Source organism: Eublepharis macularius, chromosome 3 (assembly GCF_028583425.1).
Source record: "Eublepharis macularius isolate TG4126 chromosome 3, MPM_Emac_v1.0, whole genome shotgun sequence".
NCBI lineage: Eukaryota > Metazoa > Chordata > Lepidosauria > Squamata > Eublepharidae > Eublepharis > Eublepharis macularius.
The window spans coordinates 70,170,020-70,192,201 of NC_072792.1; the positions used below are offsets into that span (position 1 = coordinate 70,170,020).

Here is a 22,182-nt window from a genome sequence, read left to right on the forward strand (position 1 = left end):
TAGATAAAGAGCTAGGTATCATCAGCATATTGATGACAACCAACTCCTAAACTACAAATGATTTGTCCTGAAGGCTTTAAATAGCATGGGGAATAGAATTGTGCCTTGTAGAAACCCACACTGATAACTGGTCTCCAGCAGCAACCCTTTGAGTCCAATCCATGAGGAATGATTTAAATCAGTTTAGCACACATTTCTTAATACCAAAATCTGTCTCCAAGCACTTCAACAAGAATAGTCGCGTGTATCAAAGGTTGCAGACAAATCTAATAGGAGCAATAAAGAGGCATGACCTTCGTCTACACTCAGATGGAGGTCATCAACTAAAGCTAGCACATTTGTTTCTGTCCCATATCCTAGCCTGAAGCTAGACTGAAAAGGGTGAAGAGCAAATGAGTTGCCCAAGAAGATCTGGAACTGGTCCACTACTGCTCTTTCAATCATTTTGCTGAGAAAAGGCAGATTAGAGACCGGGTGATAATTGGCCATATTGTGTTTCTGTAAGGATGGGGTATTTTTAGTAGTGAATGGATAACTGCCTCTTTTAGTGGCTGAGTTAGTGATTGATTTATGATAGATATTAAGGGCACATCAAGTAGCCAGGATGAGCAAAGATCCATGGCACAAGTAGTGGCCTTCGCAGAGCCCAGGATTTATCACAGAAACTGAGTCACAATGGTCCATAAAGAGACTGCGTGGTATGTGGCATTTTACTCCCTTTGAGACCTGCATTATGCTGCCTCCCTGACTTCTTTAGTGTTCCCAAAAGATTTTCGCTAGCACCAAAGGCTTTTGACTTAGGTATCTTGGTTAAACCCATAGTATAGGAAGGCTTAATCGTATTTTGTAAAATGACAGGTCAGCACGTGGGGGTGGCTGTGAAGTCAAAAGGGATCCTTTATTCTAGGTAAAGCAGACACCTTACTTAAACAGAAATAAGAATTTATTTAGAAGTACATATGCATAAGGGTTTCAGGGTAGTTCAGATAGTGTAATGGTTTCATTAAGACTTCTAGCTTCTTAGTTGCAACATAGATAGAGGTTTTCTTCAGATTTTCTAAACAGACCTAGACAAAGACTTATTTCCCTCAGGTGTCACTTAAGCTAATACCATCCACAAGAAAGAACATAGACGCTTCCCTCAGTTTTCAGCTCCTAACTCTTCCTGTCTCTCTCTCTCTCAACTCTTCTTTAGAACCACTCTTGTTAAATTGTAGTTCATTCCACCCCATAGGGTACAGCTCATAACCCACTTCTCATCCATCCAGCTCCCCTCTTTCTTCCTTTAGAGGCCTACATTTCAAATCATAGCAAACATACTTTCAAAACCTCACATTAATTAGCAGAAATAGTAATAGAGACTGCCCTCAAGTCATAGCTGACTTATGGCAACCCCTGGTGGGGTTTTCATGGCAAGAGACTAACAGAGGTGGTTTGCCATTGCCTGCCTCTGCAACCCTAGTCTTCGTTGGAGGTTAGTTCGTTGGTTAGTAATTGGATGGGAGACCTCCCATCCAATTACTAACCAAGGCTGACCCTGCTTAGCTTCTGAGATCTAACGAAATCAAGCTCACCTGGGCTATCCAGGTCAGGGTTAATTAGCAGAAATAAAGAACACAAAAATATTTACATGGCAAAACATTACATAGTATAATAGGACTTCTTCTGGTGGACCTATATTACAAGTTGATTTCCAGATTAGAGTTTATTCTTGATACTTTTATCAGCAAAGAAACCTCAGAAGCATCACAGATAATTGGCTGTTCTTAAGACAATAACGGCTCAGATTTAGGAGTCATCAGATGCTACCTTGAATAGTTGAGATGGTCATGAACTAGCTGATGCAATAGTAGCAGAAAAGTAACATTTTTGTGCTACTGTCACCACTGCTTCATGGATTTTCCATTGAGCTCTATAGTATAATCTATCAGATTCAGTACGAGTTCTGCAGCACAAGTTCTTTGCAAGTGTCATTTTGGACATCTCCCAGCCCTCTGCAGGTTGCCCAGCTCTGTGGTAAATCAGGGGTCTGGGTTCTGCCCCCAAAGCGAGAGTGATTGACAAGGGGCAACCTTGTTTATAGCTTCAAGGAGCCCCGTGCTCCACACTCCCACCACAGCCTCAGCACAGTGCACACAATAATAGTGAGGGGTGACCAAGTAAGAATCATTTCCCCATAAATGTTACCAGTGTAGCTGGTGAAGGAAAGTAGCAGTCAGCTGTTTCAACAGTGGCTATGGTGTTGGGAGGGGACTAGCTACATAAGGGCTTCTTTCTAGCTGAGGTGGTTTTTGATTCCCATGTATCCCACTCTGTCCATCAGTTCTAAGATGGCCCCAGGATAGGAGGATTGTAATAAAGTATATTATTTATACCTGATTGGTGGAAACTATTCTTTCACTGGCTGTTTTAAGATCTTAACCTGATAATCAATATCATTTTAACTTAAAAACCCTTCATTTGAATTACTTACAGTTAGCCAAATAATGATAAAGTATTTTTAAAAATTAAAACAAAAGTGATTAAATAACAGTTGTGAACAATTAATTGCATACATTGGAAGGAATCTAAAATGATCAAAATTCAAGAAATTCTCAGACCTGAGTGGAAGATTGAATCTTGTCCACCTAAATTGTTTAAGATAGTTCAAATACTTCATAACACTGAAGTCCAACCTGGCTCATTATATTAATTTGGCCTCAGGCTATGCTGTTTGTTTAAAAAATTTATATGTTTCCTCTCTAGGGACCTGCTCAGGAGAGCTTACAGCTAAAATAATACAAACCATTAAAATATAACCAATGCCATTAAAACGCAAACAATCATAAAAACATGCTAAAGCCTTTACAACAGGCCACGACATATTGAGCATTCTAAAATTATGTAAATAAAATGATCTACAGGCCAGAAGCAGACCATAATTTTTTTAAAGCTAAAGCCCTTAATAAAAAGGAATCTTCTAGCTTAATGCCTAAAAGAAAGTAAGGTAGATGTCAGGTGAGCCTGAAGGGGAACTGCATTCTAAAGGTGAGGTGCCACCCCTGAAAAAGCCCTGTCTTTGGTTGCCACCCTCCCTCCTCACCAGGGCCGGCGCACCCATAGAGGCCAGGTAGGCGGTGGCCTCGGGCGCGCGGGCACTGGAGGGGCGCTGGAAGGGGTGTTGGGGGGTGGAGACGCGCGCAGCGAAGCTGGCATGACTTGGCTGCAGCTACTGCTGCAGCCAGTCAGCCAGCCCCTTGCTGCCACGACCGCTGCCACACACCCCAGCCGGGCGCAGCCTCTGTGCGCCGCTTGAGCCCCGCTGCCGCCGCCACACTTCCCAGCCGGGCGCAGCCTCCACGCACCGCCCCAGCAGCGGCTCGCAGCTTCTGCTCCCGGCTGGGGCGTGTGGGGGCGGCGGCGGTGGAAGCGCGGGGCTGGCTGGCTCCGTTGCGTGCTCCTCCGCCCCAGCCGGGCGCAGAAGCCGTGAGCTGCTGCTGGGGTGGCGCACGGAGCAGCCTCCGTGCGCCGCCCCAGCCCCGGCTCACAGCTTCTGCGCTCGGCTGGGGCATGTGGCGGCGGCAGCACGGGGCTGGCTGGCTGGCTGCAGCTACTGCTGCAGCCAGCCACCCCAGCTCTGCTGTGCACTCCTCCGCCCCAGCTGGGCGTAGAAGCCGTGAGCTGCTGCTGGGGCGGCGTACGGAGCAGCCTCCGCGCGCCTCTCCAGCAGCAGCTCGCAGCTTCTGCGCTCGGCGGTCCTCCACACGCCGCCCAGCCCCCCTGCGGCGCGTGATGACGTCTGCAATGACGTCATCACGCAGTCCGTGGCGCGCCCGCGCGCACACGCCGCCGCGGGCGCCAAAACCTCTGGCACCGGCCCTGCTCCTCACCTATGAAGAAGAAGATCTTAACTGATAGGCTGGACAATATGGGTGGAGGCCATCCTTTGCATATCCTGGTCCCAAGCCATGTTTCTGTGAGGTTCTTTGCTGATAAAATATCTCTCATCCATTCTGACTTGGAGGGCAAGTTGATGGGTGAGAAGCACCTGCTGGTCCTTTTTTCTATGGACAGATTCAGACTGATCTTGCTGATAGATGCTGACAGGGTTGCTGGGCATGTGTGAAAGCTACCACCTGCCATCTAAGATCATACTGGAAAACAGTATTTGTTGTTACAGTTGTTAAAGACTTAATGACAGAGGAGGTTCTTCCATAATTTTTGGAGGAAAATAAATAACCTTAATTAACCACCTCATCCATGGTCAGTTAGAAGCCTTTTTGCAGTTTGTCATTTGACAGATAGGTACTAGAGCATGTAGTGGCAGAGCAGCTCCAGGGATACCTGGATGATATATCTGCCCTTGACCTATTCCAATCTGGTTTCAGGCCTAGGATCAGAATTGAGATATTTTTAGATTATCTTCACTGGTGGATTATCTTCACTTTGAGGATAGTCATCCTTGTTGATGTTGTTAAATCTGTCAGCAACCTTTCATACAGTTGACCACTCCATCATCATTCATCAGTTGGAATATTTATGTGCTTCACTTTTTACTCCACCTTTCTCCCCAATGGGGGGACCCAAAGCAGCTTATATTGTCCCTGTATTTTATCCTCACAACAACCCTTTGAAGTAAGTTAGGCCAAGAGTGTGTGATTGGCCCCAGGTCACCCAGCAGGCCTCCATAGAAAATTGGGGGTTCAAACCTGGACCTCTCAGATCCTAGTCCAATGCTCTCACTAAAGTAGCTCATCAGTTCTTTCAATCTTTTTTGTCTGATTGGTTGCAAAGAGTTTTAATTGGAAGAACAGAATCAGTAGGTTGGGATCTATCTTGAGGAGTGCCTTAGAGTTCCATTTTGTGACCTATACTCTTCAATATTTTACATGAGGCTGCTGACTTTGACTGTCCAGAGTCTTGGTGGTTGGATGTTATCAGTACACAGATGACAGTCAGCTCTGTATTTTATTATCTAAGCTTCCAGGTAAATCTGTCTTGACTCAGAATGAATGTTTTGAGGCTGTGACCCAGTGGCTAAGGCAGAACAAGCTAAAGCTGAACAAGATGGAGAGAATGTTGGTCAGGAAGAGGATCCACTAATTTTGGATGGAGTGGACTTAGATTCGTAAAGCAGGTTAAGAGTTTGGGGCTATTCGTGGCCTAGTCCATGAAAACTAGGTTGGTGGGATGGCCTTCTGTCAGTTACGTTTGGTTTGCCGACTCTCTCATTTCTTACACTTGGCTGCCTTGGCCATGCAAATCTATGCTTTTGTAATTTTGTGGCTGGAGCCGCTGGACTACTATAACACACTCCATATTTGGCTGCCCTTGAAGACCACCCAGAAATTACAACAGGTTCAGAACATAGCAGCTCGGTTACTAACAGGAGCTAGATTCCAATTTATTTCAGAGTTCAATTCAAGGTGCAAGTTATAACCTTTAAAGCTTTTCATGGCCCTAGTACCCATATATCTGAAGGACAGTCTTTATCCACATTCCCCTGTACTAACTACAGTCTTGTGGTTGCTACCTTCTAGTCCCCCTGCTTAAGGTTGCCTATAACATTCATTTCTAATAGTGATTCCCCATGTAGAACCAGCTTTCGCGTGTGTATGTGTGCGCACATCATATTAAAAGTTTTTAAGAAGAGTCTTGCTGAATCAGACCATTGTTTCATCTACCCCAGCTTCCTGTTTCAGTGGAGATACGGCAAACAGGCCACAGAGGCCAAGGCCTTTTCCTGATGTTACTTCTTAACACTGGAATTCAAAGGTTTACTGCTTCTGAATGTAGAGGTTCCTGGGTTGGCATCGCTAGTAGCTGCTATGGAGCCTATCCTTGAATCAGTCTAATCCTCTTTTAAAACTAGCTATGCTCATCACCACGTTCACTAGCAGTGAATTTCACAATTTAATTACTTGTTGAGTAAAAACATAAAACGTTATTTTATCTGTCCTGAATCTGTTGCCCATCAACTTCATTGGGTTCCTCAAGTTCTAGTATTATGGGAGAGAAACTGCTATCTACTTTCCTAACTCCATACATCATTATCACGTCCCCCCTTAGCCCTCTTTTTTTATGAATTGACACCCCCCCCAATTCTTTAGTCTTTTCTCATGGAGAAGGTGCTCTAACCCTTTAATTATCTTTCTTTCCCTCTTCTGTATTTTTCCAGCTGTGTAATAGCTTATTTGACATTACAGTGACCAGAGCTGTATATAGTATTCCAAATGAAGCCACAACATAGATGGGACGTTACAATATTGGCCATTTTGTATCAGACCATTTCCTAATAATCAACACCTCCCTGGCTAGTTTCCTTATATATTTGAAAAAATGCTTATTGTTTGTCATGATATTTTTAGCAATCCTCTCCTCAAATTCTCTTTTTGTTTAATTGTCAACTTATATATTTTTGCCAGAACCTGTGCTCCTTTTCTGCTCACTTCATTCAGGCAAACCTTCCAACTTTTAAATGAAATCTTTTTTCCTTTTATGGCTTTTTGACTTGGTCATTAACCACACAGACATCTTTTTAGCCTTGGTCTTTCCTAATCTGCGCTATGCATTCTATTTGGGGCCTCAATTACTGTGGTTTTAAATACCTTGCAAGAAGCTTAGAAGGATTTGTCTCTTTTCATTTTCCCATTCAACTTCTTTCTCACAGTCTGCTTATTTTTGTAATAGTCACTCTTTTGAAATCAAATGTAATCATTTAGAATTTTAAGGGTAACTTTCCATTTTGGTCACGGTTCTCACTCAGTGCAACAATAACTATCTCACGCCAGGACTTTCTTGAACCCCACTCAGAATCAAGTCCAGGATCAGTACTACTAATTAGATTCATGACCAACTGCACAGATGCAAGTCATTTTCCATGTTTAGAAACCTCATTTCTTTAGCATGACTCCAGCATTCATTTGTTGTGAGGGGTAGTTGAAGTCACCCAATATTACAACATTTTCCACTTTAGTTGCCTCCCTCTCTTGAAATCAGCTTCAAGGTTTTGATCAGGCAAGCAATAATACCCTCCTAAGTAACTATTATGGCCTGGTTTCTCCACCCATAATGATTCCATAGGAGAATATATTTCCCTTATGTTTTTTTAACTTATATGATAAACAAAGCAATACTACCCCTAATACACACCTCCCGGTACTGTCTATAGCATTTATATCCATGGATAACTGTACTCGGTTGAATTTTTTTTGCTGTTCTACTGAGTTTCTGAAGCACCAACTAGATGAATATTACTGTTTAGCACCAAGCGTTTCTGCTCCCTTTTCTTGGCTCAGAGTCTTATAACATTAGCATATATTATAATACTAGCATATGTTGTTTCCCTCTCTGAGGATTCTCACCTCGATTGGCCCTTTGGTCTGCTCAAACAACCCTCCTCCTCTTTTGATCTGTTCACACAACCTTCCTTTATTACCTTATTCGCATTCCCACTACCATCAGTATCACCCTGAGCGTTTACTGCATCACGCCCTTTGGATGAATTGTCCCAAACTAGAGGCTCCCCAGTTCCTGCTGGCTGCCATTTTTGATATTAAGTGCCACCAGCATGGCTCCCCTTTGGTTCAAGTGGAGCCTGTTTCTTTTGTACAGGTTTGAATTGTTCTTGAAAGTTCTCCAGGGCCTAACAAATGAAACGTTTCATCTGGAGGAGCATACATAGGCTTTTACTATATCTTGTATGTTTATCGTTTTTAGAATTGTAAGCCACTTTAAGTCAGAAAGGACAGGCAGGATATAAATATTTTAATAACCAAATAAATAACTTAAGGAAAATGGATGTTCTTTACATCAAAATTGGGTAATTTTGGAGAGAGGAAGCAAAGCATTTTGTTTAAAGATGGTCAAAAGCCAAATTTTTGTGTGTGTTTTAAACTTCCAGAGTATGATAAAGAAGTTAGGTTATTTGTGTAGTTAAGCACAAACCAGAGAGGGGATTTAAAAAAATTTTTTTTTTAATAACATTGTTCAATAATTGTAAAGGAATTGCTCGTTCATTTGGTCATTCTTTGTGTTTCAGAGCCAGCCTTTAAAATCTCTTCGCAAGCTTTTGCACCTTTCCTCATCATCAAATCATTCAATTCCATCTGAACCCCGATTCCAGCCTTTACCAAGTCAGCCAGCTAAAACATCATTTTCTGAAGTACGGATTCACCCTGTAGGTCAGGGTTCCACCAGCAGCAACATACGGCAAGAGTCCCAGTCAAAAGGCAGAACAACACTCCAGATCCCTGGCCAGATGGAATCAAGCTGGCATGTTTCTCCAGTGAACAGGAGTGCCAATGATGGGTCTTCGTACCCTGATCAAATGCCTTCTAAGAGTGGGCAGAATGGACATACGTATAACCGAACAAACCGATCTCGAATGCCAAATCTGAATGATCTAAAAGAGACTGCCTTGTAATAATACTCTTAGAAACGCTATTGCAGGGATTTATCAAGGGGTATAGTGGTACTGTTGATCGTGTTAGTGACTTGAAAGACCTGCTTTATAAAAGATGTGCAATATTGAATACATCAAGCTACTTTTCAGTACCACATTGATACAGATTATACAGTGAAATGAACTTTATTAATTGCCATTCATCTAATCTCATGACAATAGAATGTGCACTTCAGGGAGAATGAACTTATTGCCCTTTTCTCTAAATTTACATTCCAGCTTAGTGCACAGCTCTGTCTGAAAACTGTATAGGCACTTTTGGGGGTTAAAAGAAATGTCTTTAGACGTATGCCCTTAGAAAAATTCTTGCTGCCTAAATTTAAATTTTTTAAGTGGGGTTTCTGTGATACACTTGTATCCCTAATATGGGTTTAAAGTTCAGTTGTATGTCTTTTATTTGTTTTTTAAACTTCCATATTTGATAGGATTTGTAATATTTATTTATGACCTACTATCATATTGTTATAATCATATCTTACGTTACAATGTAAAGTTATTTTGAACTGTTTAAAACATTGTGATGCAGTGCAACAGCTACAATAGTTTCTATAAAAACTAAACTAACATATATTGCATTAGGAATATTTTATTATATACATACACACAAACATATATGAATACATATATAAAGTGGTAAATAATTGTCTTTTTTAAAATATACTCAAAAGAAAAGTATTGTTATGATGCTATCTGCCATATTTTTATACATTTGTGATATAAAGTGCAGTATTATACTTGTAATAAAAGGGAACTGAATGTGAATCGAAGCACGACTATAACAATATGAATTTTGCTCAGCTACTACTCAATGCAGTGAAATTCAGTGCAATCCTATGCTGAGGTACTCCAATCTAAACCTATTGAAATCAATGGGCTTAGAGTGGAGTACCGCAGCATAGGGTTGCACTGATTGGTAACAAACAAAATACTAAATTTGCAAACTTTTTATAGGCCTTTTTTCTGGAGGTAACGGCTTAAATATATCAAGCGATGAAACTGTAAAACATGGAATATTTTTCCATAAATGGGCGCTTAGCTTTCCCCACTGTTGTTTATGGGACAAAAGCATATGCTTTAAGATGGTAGAATCCTGATATTGCTTGCAATCTTCCATACAGGAAAACTGACTGGTAAGGAGGAGTTAAAGCAGGTGCTTTTCCACTCCATACATGGGGTGAAGACCAAAGAGCCACAGCATGAGTTGCAAGTGGCGAGTCAAATGTGGCGTGATGCAGCACTGTAAATCATGGTATAAGATTTTAGGCCTATGTACATTCTTTGCACTTTGTTTGAAATTGTACTAACCAGAAAGTAAAATATTGTATTTAAATGTATGAGAGGCTGTGGCACTTTCATTTGTTTCCAGGATGTAATAAAACTTGTAACATTGATATTTGAATGTTGGAAAGAACAGTTTTCTTCTGAAGCATAACTTCTTCTAGGCCTCTAATAAGATTATTTCTGTGGACATTAAAACTTCACTGTCTTTAGAGTGCTGGATGTTTTTTATCTCTCCTAAATAATAATATATTTGAATAATTATTTTATGAAAGATGATTTTATAATTTAGTATAGGTAAGGCCTAATAGTCCTTTTGCTTACAGTTTACTATAACTCAGGAAACAGACGATTGAAAAAATGTAATTTGCTCCATTATAACTCCAGTATAAATGAAGAGTCATGGGGTGTCAGAACAATACATTTTAACTCATTAAACTTGCACAGTTCTTGGATATATAATTTAGTCTCAACCTGTGATGTTTTCCTAGCACTCTTCTGTTTTCTCCTCAAAAATGAACCTGGAGAAAGCTGGTGGTAGTAGTACTAAACCATTTAGTAGCACACATGGAGTGGGGATATAGCAACTATGAAAGCAACACATTATGTATTGGTAGCAATGTAAGCGGAGATCTATAATACACTAAAGTTACAGATGTAATAAATTAATTTTTTTTTAATTATCCTACAGGATACAAACCAGAACCCAATTTCTTCCACTGCAAGAATTATGCATGTGTATGTTTGAGAAATTAGGTACTGGAGCAATACATAAAATAGTGAGCAGATACATTATCTATGGGAAGCATAGTAAGGAAATCAGAGCATAGAGAGGCTTTGTAGTATCTGGAGGACTATGTTTCAGTCATAGGATATATTAATTGATCTATTAGATAAGGTTGCACTCAACTACATTTTCTGCTGACCCAGAAACAACCACCAAAAAAGGTCTATACTGGGGGTCATGATGGGAAATGTAGTAAGAACAGGAGTTGGGTACGAGTGAATGAAAAAGCTAGTATCCAACCCAATAATCTCCTATATTTCCACAATGATTCTTGGCTCCAATATTAGGATTCTTGGCAATGCTATATGAATGTCACAAGATGTAGCTTTTTAGTTGGCTCTGTTTTTCTGTAAATGAGTAATACTTCTTACCTAGCTGGTACTTTGCATGATTGGAAATTTTCAGCATTCAGCTGTTGACGTTGGAGCGATCACTAATTGTATTTTCAAAAGTTTAAAGTAATTGTCATTTGATGGTGTAAAACCAAAAATGTGTGATTTTTTTTGTGAGATCCAAGTTACAAGAAAGCACGCTTTCCTAATTTTTGTAAATATTTCTATTTAGTTAAATCTGAGCTGCACATTATGCTTGAGTGTATGTTGGTCTTAGTCTATTGATAGAAAAAAAATCTAAAGCGTTGTGAGCAGCAGCTTCACACTTAGTTTGGTTTATATAGCCAATTTTGTAACATTATTAGTCTTGTAAATGTACTAAAGTGTCCCCAAAAAATCTTATTAGGCTAATGGAGATTTGCTAGCAGTATTAGAAAAGAAAAACCTCTTGAGCATTTCTCTTCATTGAGATTAGAGAAGTAATCTACTGTACTCAGCTTTGCCAAGGAGAGAGCAGCTAACCTTAGTTATTTTTGCTTTTCTAATTATATTGATCATATAAAAGAATATGTTAAGGTTATGTATCACTAAAACAGCATGTATTTTACCGAGAGATTTTAGATTTTTTTTATAAATGGAAAAATAAATCTCTTGATGGATTGTATCCAAATCATAGGGTTGAATCTGAAGGTACCTTTCCACTCTTGAGTCCTTCCATGAGCACCTTTTATATCCAAATATATAATTTATTATCATTAATATGATTAAAATTATCTGTGATAGAAAAATTCATGAGCAGGGTTCTATATAGTAGAAGATGCTGGTTGAAATGGATTTTCCTGCTTCCCTCAGAAGTCACTTGTGAATACCAAAGTGTGTACTGCAGCAGCACTGAGAAAGAGAATGCAGATGAAATTACCCCTCCTGCCAGTTGCATCAGCAGCACTTTTATTGGTGCAAGTGGCTTTGCACTTCTGAAAAATTTTCTTAAGATTCATTAAAAATTGAAAAGTACACAAATTCTCACGGCGTGCATGCATGCTTGACTAAATAACTTCTTGAAAATAGAACATGTTTCTGAGAACTATAGGCACAGCTGTGATAGTGAAAATGGAAACGTGAAGTTTTAATAGATTTCTCAGAAAATATTTTTTCCCTACAGAGCTCTTCTTTCTCCCATTTCCTTGAGCTGATTTATTAGCTCTATATTTCAAGCAACATCCAAGATCTCGTAGCTGGGCGGGGGGTGACTGCTGCTTCCTGTTCCTTGGAATTGACATTCTTCTGTTACAGACACTTCCCCTACAGCTTTGCTACTTAATTGCAAAACCTGAGTTTAAAATTTTCAGGTATTTAACTTTTTTCTATTTTCGTATATCTCAAATTTTCCCAATTTATACGCTTACTAATCTATAGAAAATGTTTTGATCAATATTTTTCTTCTGTTTTTTTATTGGCTTTTCATAAAATCAAGGTAAGTTATGTCCTAGAAGAGGCATAAAGGTTGGAACTTCAGTAACTTGTTGGAACTTCAGTAATTCATTTGGGTTTTCTGTAGATAATCTTTTTATTTGAGGATCTAGTTGAATATATAAACACTATACAACCATAGTGGTCACTCAGTGTTTCCAGTTGCCTTAAATAATTTCAACTTTGTTTACACTATATGATAGTTCAGCTAAAACCGAATACTGTTCTGTGTTTTTTTAAAATACTATAAATACAACACAGAAGGAGTACCAAAAATCAGAAGATCCATTAGCTTCCAGGGTTTTTTTTACAATTGCTGATTCTGCACACGTTGCATAATGCACTTTCAATGCACTTTATCAATCATTTGAGGTGGATTTTTTGTTCTGCGCACAAAAAAATCCGTTCCAAATGATCTATAAAGAGGATTGGAAGTGCATTATCCAACGTGTGCGGAATCACTCAATGGTAAACAAATATCTAATTGGCACAGCACAGGTGTCCATATATCACAATTCTATTTGAGTGTCAGTTGTGGTGTGTGTTACTGATGCTATGATAGAATTATAAAATTCAGTCAGTTTTCTAAAACATGTTCAACGTGTATATGTTCAATCTGATGATTGCATGCCCGTAGTGTTTTTTCCCCTTATTCCTAGAAATAATTCGATTAAATCAGGTTTTGTGAATAAGCAGCATGTACCCCCAAAGATATACCTGAGTTCACTGCACCAAAATGTTTATTGTACAAAAGTGCAATCATAAATGTGTATACATAGAAGTAAATTTCATTGAGATCAGTGGGATTTGCTTCCTAGTGTGTTTAGGATTGCAGCCATAGTCTAAGTAAGTTTGTGTATGTAGCAAGGAAAGAGCGGCACAGTAGTTTTGAAGAAACATTTTTCATCGCCCATTTAACAGCCATTTTCATATGCCTATAAACGCCTCTGGAAAATCACGCAAAACTCGCAGCAGAACAGTCTTCATAGCGCTATTTCCTATTTAATGGCACAATGATATCAGAAATCACGCCATTGAACAGGAAGTTGTGCTATGAAGACGGTGTTGTGCCATGAGTTTTGTGCGATTTTCCAGAGGTTACAGGCATGTGAAAACGGCCAACTTTTAAAGAAGTCTATTGGATCTGGTGCCTTTCTTCTCCAAATTCCATCTCCTGTAATATTGACAGACTTGGGGACAAACTAGATGTTATGGCATCTACGGATCCAACCTGTGGCTGGGGTGGGGGGTGTAGATTCAGCACTTTAATAAGCATGTGCAGGAAACGATCCTCTGGTGCTGCAGTAGGCCAGATCAGGATTTGGTCCTCATGGCATTTTTAAATGGATAAATTGTTCTCTAAAATGGTGTTGGTGTCCATGAATCAGACCCATGGATTCCATAATGTCTAGTTCAGCCCAGCATACCAGAATTTGTAGCAGATTAGGACAAAAGCCATTTTTATTGTCTAGGATATAATCTAGCTGATTTTCAAATAATTTTAGCACAACATGAGTGTCTTGAGCAGTTAATGTAGTCAGTTCTTATTTTGCAGTACCTAATTAGTCTATGTTTGCAGGCTTATTGCTTTATACTTGTTTTGAAAACATTGCAAAAGTATCCCCAACAGATGCATGAGCAGGTGTGCGTACACACATACAACCCAGTCAACATTTTAATAGTATAATCAAAGTCCCCTGTAAACAATATTGCCTGTATTTGTCAACGGAATCTTTTACAAGAAGAATTCCTCAGTTTTATTACAATTGCTGTATGTAACAGCTTGCTGGAACCTGGAAAGTGGCTGGTATGGTTTCCTAATTCCTACCCTGGTTCTAAGTGTCTAATATAAATGTTAGCCGAATCCTATTTCATTTTTAAAAGAAATGATTATGAAGCATTGAAGCCACTTGATCCACATTAGTCTTTTTGAAATTAAAGCCATTGCCAGTGCGGCATACAGCTGATGTTCTCTCTTGTTGCTTGTACAGCATTCTTGTATAACATACTGCACAAAATTCAATATAAGCATTTTGCTTTATTTTCCTAGGAAAATAATGCATAGGGACTTTCCACTTCCTCTTTTGGTTCCATTTATGAACTAACAGCCCAATAACTGCAAACCTGTGAATAAAGGAAAGTCTGTCAAATTTTGGAAAGTGCTTCCAGTGAACTGTAACAACTGTAAGCCAGTACACCCTCAGCACACACACATCGTGGCACCGCTGACTCTCCTTTTTGCTTTACATCTATTTTCATATAGCTTTAAAATATTACATTGCCTTCTTCACTTCAGAGAAGATTATCAAGGAGTTCTAGGCCTTATTGATTCCCCTTATGTGCTCTCCTGCTCAGAGACAGCCATTGTTAGACTTGCTCAGGATATTTTTAACTTATTTTGCTAGCTCATCCAAGAAAAGAAATGATACCTTTTATAGTCCTGCTGAATTTTATTTCAGTAACAAAATTCAGTTCACAGGACATAATTATTCTGTATCACTTGATAAGTACTATTTAAATATAAGGATCCTTTCTAAAATGTATGGAAATTCTATAGATAGGATCATCTGATACATGTGCTTATAACAATTGCAAAATGTGTAAATTAACTGAATCAGCTTTAGCAGGGTGGCTTTGAAGTTCTTCAAACTGTAACACACATTTTTCTACCTGTGTTACTGGAAAGAACTATGGTGGATGATGTGACTTAATCAAAAGTACTACAATTTTGATCAATAAAACTGGGTTCTCTGTGGGGTTATTAGTATTACAAATCAAAGTCTTCAGGAAAAAAGTCCAGAACTATGCTTAGAACTTCTTTGTCAAAATATTAATTAAAAAGCATTGAAGAAAGAATGGAGCAGAAAATACTTTTTGAAGAACTTGATAGTTTTACAAAGAGGAAGATAAGCAAAATGGTCCAATTTTGATAGCAGCTATACATGCTTTTGAAAATTACCTATGATTTCTCTCAGAAATTCTCCAACAAACACTTAAATCTACCTGCTTTCTGTTGTTGAAGAATTGTTATATGATGGTAACCTTTTAAAATCTTTGAATTAAAATGTTAACATCTGAGTATTTGAAGATTTTTCACTCCAAGATAAATCAGTGTAAAGTGTTTTTAGAACTATTAGTAGCATGTTGTCATTTTACTTCATCAAATTGTTTTCAGGCATGTATTTAACTCCTGTATAATTTTGAGTATGTAAATAAGTATGAAAGAGAAACAATCCTGTTTAACCTCTGATTATCAGCGTGGGAATTCATTTTTACTGAGCTCAATGTATTTTTGAATGGGCCTTCCAAACTGTCTTTAATAATAAACAAATGCAGGTTTTGCACTAAAAAATTGCGGTTGTCATCCCTATGGTACCGAATGAATATGAAATATATTTATTAATTGTGCTTCAGCCTTGCTGACTTGATATAATACTTACATATTGGGTTACCAGGGGCGGGAGATCCCCCCTCCTCCCCCTGCCACCACTCTCCTGGCCGGCGGGGGAGGAGGAGGCATGGGAATGGGCCTTCCAGGCATTCTCCCAAGGTGGCATGATGACATCACTTATAATAACAACAACAACATTCGATTTATATACCGCCCTTGAGGATGACAACTAGACATGGGCATGATCTGAATTATGATTTCAGCCCCCCCCCCCCCGATTTTGGCGTTTGAGCCATCGTGACTCAGCTAATCGGTTCTGTCCATGGCAACCGATCCTGCAGTCGGGAGTTTGCTTGTTCAGGACTTGATTGGATGGGTCAGTTTCTGTTTGGAATTGCAGACACTCTGGCACCAGTAATTTATTCCCGGGGCAATGGAGTCAGGGTGGGGAATGAGCTGTGTTTGCCCTCCTGTTGCCCTCGAAACACGAATGGAAGCTCAGCTTTCTTTGATTAGCAGGCTTCTTTCCAACCACGGAGCAGCAACCCAGGGGAGGGAGGGGGGAAGGGGGTGTTCTGAAGCCATGGGCACAAAGGAAAAGCAAAAGGCAGCACGGGAGGCTGCCCGCGCCGTTCGCCTTTCCCCAGGACAAGGGGCGTGTGGGCAAGCCAGCCGCCCCTTGTCCTGGGGAAAGGCAAAAGGCAGTGCGGGAGGCTGGGAGGCCGCCCACGCCATTCGCCTTTCCCCAGGACAAGGGGCGTGCGGGCAAGCTGCCCGCCCCTTGTCCTGGGGAAAGGCAAAAGGCAGCGCGGGAGGCTGGGAGGCCGCCTGCGCCGTTTGCCTTTCCCCAGGACAAGGGGCGCACGGGCAAGCCGCCCCCCCTTATCTTGCGGGGCAGGTGAACGGCGCAGGCAGCCTCTGAGCCACTCGCGCTGCTGCCAGCTCCGCAGCACACCTGGACAGCTGGCTTGCTGCGGGGACGGGGGTGACTCAGGAGCGCACACGCGCAAGAGCCTGACTACGGTTGCCCTGGGCGCTGGCCTCCCCGATTCCCAATTCCGGACCGGAAACAAGACTTGATCAGTTAGAATCGGTGACCTGCATTCGGCGGCAGCCCAGATCCACGAACGGCTTAATCGGAATTTTTTTTTTTGGATCGTGCCCTTGTCTAATGACAACACCACTCAGAGCGGTTTACAAAGTATGTTGTTATTATCCCCACAACAAAACACCCTGTGAGGTGGGTGGGGCTGAGAGAGCTAGAAGCTGTGACTGACCCAAGGTCACCCAGCTGACTTCAAGTGGAGGAGTGAGGAATCAAACCCAGTTCTCCTGCGCTCTTAACCACTATACCAAACTGGCTCTCCTGGCCTTCCCATTTGGGGCACATGTGCTCCTGTGCCTGTACAATGACATCACTTTCCAGAAACACACTGCCAGTACTAATCAAGCTATGGCTTTCTGGAGTTCAGCTGGAATTTACGTTGTACTAAAAAACAGGCCCAATTTGAGTGTTGCAGCAGTCTAGCTGTGAGGTTATGATGGTATGGATCCATGTGGCCAGATCAACCAAGTCAAAGTAGGGTGCTGTTCTTTAGACTAAATGAATATGGAAGGAAGCTTTTTTTGTTCAGTTGGACTAACTTTTCCAGCAATGATTCTGCATCCAGTACAACCCCCAGGCTCTTAACTGAGTCATTAAGGGTCCACTGGAACCAATGAGGGAAGCACAGTACCTCCAAAAGCTCAGCTTTCACTGCCAGCATCACCTCTGTCTTGTCAGGATTTAGTTTCAACTTGTTTACCATTAGCTATTTAACTTTGCCCTAACTATGACCCAGATGAGACTGATCTTTTCAGATCTCAGAACCTAAGCCGAGTTAGCCCTGATTACTGCTTAAATGGGAAACCACCAAGAAAGACTATGGTCACTATGCAAAGGCTGGCAAACAACCTCTGGAAGTCTCTTGCCTTGAAAACCCTGGGTGGGGAGAGGTCACCATAAGTCAACTGTAATTTCTTGGCACTTTCCACCACCATTTAGCTGGTGTTCACATGGAAGCAGGCTTGTGTGAGGATTTCTTCATTGCAGCTGAAGTTATTAATACATACATGGCAGGTTTCTCCAAATTTTCTTTCCCCTGTGTCCTGACAGAAGCTATCTCATCATCCACCACACCTCTGGGACTTTTCATTTATTAAAAAATATCAGCAATTGAGTCTTGTTATAATATCTATCATGTTTTCTGATTTCCCTGCTTTCTTTTAAAGTAAGTCTTACAGAGATAAGCTTTTCCCCTTACATCTCCACAACAAAAGGGGCTAGTGACATTTTTAAAATGAAAGCTGGGAATTCAGACAACCTAATAGATACCTTGTTATAACATTAAAATGATATTAAATTGTCAATTCAAAATGCCCTTTGATGTCGGAGGGGTGGCTGCTGCAAGGACTGGTGCAAGAAAAATGGACGCCATCCAGATGGCAGCACAAAAATCTATACTTTCCTGCCTCCGTGGCTGCCATCCAGGCTTTCCTGCGATCTTTCCCAAAACTTCTCAGTGAAGCAAGTTTAAGAAAGACTGGAATAAAACTGGAGAAACCCAGAGAATATACTAATGCACCATGAATCTGTGGGGAGACAAGGGGAAAAACCACTTCCCAACGGCATCAAAATTGCTGCAAATAACCCATGTAAAAGAAGTCTTAGCCATAGCAGCCTTAAACAATTTTGGACGGGGGGGGGGGGTAATGTACACAATCGTGTTTGGAATTTATTTGCTTCCTCAAGCCAAATTCCAATATTTGTCGTTTCCAGATCCCAGAACATGTTTCAAACACCCCAAAACCTCACTTCTGCACGAGGTGGAACATTTCTTTCCTTTTAGATTTTTCTCCCCTTTTTTTATATGTAATTACTTCCAGCCATTCTGTGTAATATTTATTTATTTTATTTATTTCAAATTTCTATTCTGCCCTCCCCACGAACAGGCTCAGGTGTTGTGCTCTTTGTAATATCTGGTGGTGTGCTCTTTGAATGTAATTCTCTTTATTGTTCTATCACTTCGCCACATTCCTCTTTCTCTGTCAAACTGGATCATGCTAATTCTGATCATTAAGTTGGAAATAATTGAATAAAGTAGTTTGCTGCATTTATTTTCTTGAATATCGAACCAAAGAGTCAGTCTTTGAACTGCGCTGTCATGTTATGTGGAATCTGAGCAAGTTATTTGCCTATATGCTGGTACAGAGTTGGGTAAAATTCTTAAACTGGGTTTAGTATTTTGATAACCAAGATATTAACCAACCGAACTTAAGGACCTTACAAAATAATACTTCACCGTTAATACTGGTTTCCTACAACATTCTAAAAAATTAGGTATCTCTTTGTGCTTCCTCTGGTTCACATTTTATTCTGCTGTTCCTTGCTATTACTTGTAAAAACACATTGTGTGAGTTTAATAAGCTACGATGCATTCACCTAGGATGATTTTCAATAATTTGCCTTTAATTTTTTTTCTTTCTGAATTTACAACAGATACTGTATCCTCTTTCAACAGTTTAGGATCCAAATATACAGATGCTCTCTCTCCTCCTCTAATTGAGGTCCACTTATCCAGAAAGTGCAGGGAAGGAATAAAATGTAATTGAAAACAATACAATAAATTGATAATGAGAGAGAAGGAGAATTTGGATCCTCTGTCTGGTTTTCTCAAGTAACTGGAAAAGGGGGTGAGATTTCACTTCAACAGATCCATGAACGCTGACAATTTGTTTCCTCAGAAGCTAGTATGATTTCTGAAAAGAACTAGGATTCTGTTGATATTCATGTAGTGGATTTTTGATATGTTTTGATCCTACATGACTCATGCTACATACTACATACACGTGTTGGAACCCTGACCTGTGTTTAGGCACTGTATTGGTTGCAAAGTATCAAGCAGCAGCACCCTGCTGTATCAGTGTTCTATAAACACATCTGTCACAGATCAGTTTATCCAGCAGCTGTGCTGATGTAGAAGTGTGAAACAGGGAAGGTGACCCAGTTAAATCAGCTATTAAATCCACTATCATTTTGGCCAACTGGCTTGTCACTCAGCATCGGTCCAAGCATTCCAGTTAAAACAGAGTTCTGTACTCTTTAAATGGGGCTGTTAACTAGACATTCAAGGAATTTGAATTTTGGCTAATACTTAATAATAGAGATAATGATTCATTCATATGCTGATCAGTAGCAACTTTTCACTATCCCGTAATCTCTTCCCTCCTTCAAGAATCTGCTTGCCACATTTCTGTTTTTCATACCAGTGGATTGTGATAAATTATTTACAACATTTTATTGTTTTTGGCCAATTTTTCTTGCCTATAATTATATGATTGACAGAATGATCATGACCATGGTTTGCTAGCCAATTGCTATTTTGCAAGTATCTTATGAGAAAGAAAGGTTTCAAGCAATGCTCAGAATAGGGCTACAGAGATAGGTCTTGATGGAATTCTGCTTATCTGCAACCTCTGGCCTCACATGCAGGTCTGCATCAAAGTATTCACCCATCCACTTTAATGGAACATCACTATAGGCACAAGCAACATGTGCCTATACTCCAATAGGCTTTATTCAACCTGGATCAGTACATGGATGTGAGCCCAGATATTTAAAACAAAATGAACCAAAGCGCACAATTAAACCATCAGGCAGATCAGACAAGCATCATAAAGAAAAATTTTAAAAGGTGAAGAGGCTAACTCCTCTTATAAAATAGACTCTTGTGTCAATGGCTAAAACCGCTCTGACTGTGACTTTCGCTGCATCTCACGGCTTCTGATGGAGGGGGCTCAAGTTCATAAAATCTTAAGCTGCCATAAACTTTTGTTAAGGTGTCACAAGACTCCTGTTTATTTTACTTCCTCGTTTATTCACATGTAGTAGGAGAGAGTGAGACCCCATTTTAGGGTAAGTTTCTTTTTCAAACAAAACACCTTTTATTAAACCCTCTTTTGCAATAACCTTCAGAGGCCTGGATATTTTGTTTCTTTGAAATGAGCATGTGCTATATTATTATGCTTTCCCAACTAAAGTTGATTGCCTGTCGTTTGCTTTTTAATTAGCCTCTATTTTACACTGTTCCCGTCTTGCAGCACACTGGAGCAATACCACCTGACACCAGCATGAAAATGCCATTTCACTTCAACTCTGCAGCAGCACTTTTGACATTTTCTGCAATCTGTGTTCTGTTCCTAGATTTCCTCTCACATATGCTGTTTTGAAGCTTTATGGGCTTCCAGCTATTTTAACCTCTTTTCTCTTTTTCAATAAAGAGCGATTTGCTGTTAATCAGAAGCGGAGCAAGGATGGCTGTTTCAGGCTGAAGCTCAGAAGATGAGGGTGTATCATTTGGTATAAGCAAATACAAGCTTGACAGGAACTTAGTGAGCCTTTGAATAGCAGTACCCTTTCAAAAGAATTGCCACATTCATTGAAGGCTGAGAAATACATAATACTGTCTAGACCTGTTTTTGTAGGTATTAATGGGGTGGGCTAGGACGGGACAGGTCAGGGTTAAAATCCCTAACCAAGAAGCTCAATGAGGGCCCTAGAACCAGTCGCACTCTCCTCGCCAACCTACTTCACTTAGTTGTTTGGAGGATTATGTGGAGAAGAGATGAGTCCTGTTAAATCTTTCTCATTGTTATCTTCCGTTCTTCCAAGGGGTGCAGGGTAATTTACATGAATTGTCAAATCTCTCAACTACTAACAATGTCAAAAGCAGCTATGGAGTACGAGGCAATTTGAGTTGGAGCTGTGACATTGGGATGGGGGAGGGGGTCTTAGTTCCCACATGACCTTTTTGCTGAGAAAAATTGACCCCCAAGGTGCTGTTAGATCTGGTAGAGGCAAAAGGCAGTTTATTGTACCTATCTTCTCCCCTCCACACATCTAATACAGTGCTTCAGTTTGCTGCTTTAGCTTATTAACAGTAGTGTTATTATAGAGCAGACATTGTGCTACAGAGAACTGTATACTAGCAAAAACCTGTATTTATTTTTCTTTTGAAATAGTTCCGTAGAATCTTCCTATAAATAAATATGTGAACAAGAAGTAGCTCATGGCAATAGTTCCCATACAGGAAGAAGGCACATGGGCCAGGTCCCACTGTGTATATTCTGCAGCTGGCAAAGCATAGGGCTTATGAACGACTTCCGCTGTAAATTTAATGGGCATACACCAACACACCTAACACCTTGTACCTTGTCTACTCAGTTCATCATGCTCAACCTCCTCTCTTGTTGGAAAAGAGATTGTGCAATCTCGGAGGCGGGGGGGCTGTGCTGTGTAAACACAAACTTTCCCATCCACATATCTTGCTGCAGACTTCTATGATACCCCAAACTGTGCTCTCCTAGGTCATCGGACCCCCAGAAACACCATGAGTGGGGTCAATATAGAAGATTGCCATGACAGCAGGGAATCAGCAACATT

The 22,182-nt window shown here is 40.4% G+C and overlaps 1 protein-coding gene across 3 annotated transcripts in view; it reads left to right on the plus strand.

Moving 5' to 3' along the window:
* The window catches only part of CDKL5 (cyclin dependent kinase like 5), a 123,641-nt gene extending 113,727 nt beyond the window's left edge, over positions 1 to 9,914 (plus strand). For all 3 annotated transcript variants that reach the window (XM_054974705.1, XM_054974706.1, XM_054974707.1), the window contains one exon: positions 8,021 to 9,914. In XM_054974705.1, the coding sequence (XP_054830680.1) occupies positions 8,021 to 8,404 (384 nt within the window). In that variant the 3' untranslated portion in view covers positions 8,405 to 9,914. The remainder of the gene's footprint in view (positions 1 to 8,020) is intronic.
* The last annotated feature ends 12,268 nt before the right edge of the window (positions 9,915 to 22,182 follow it).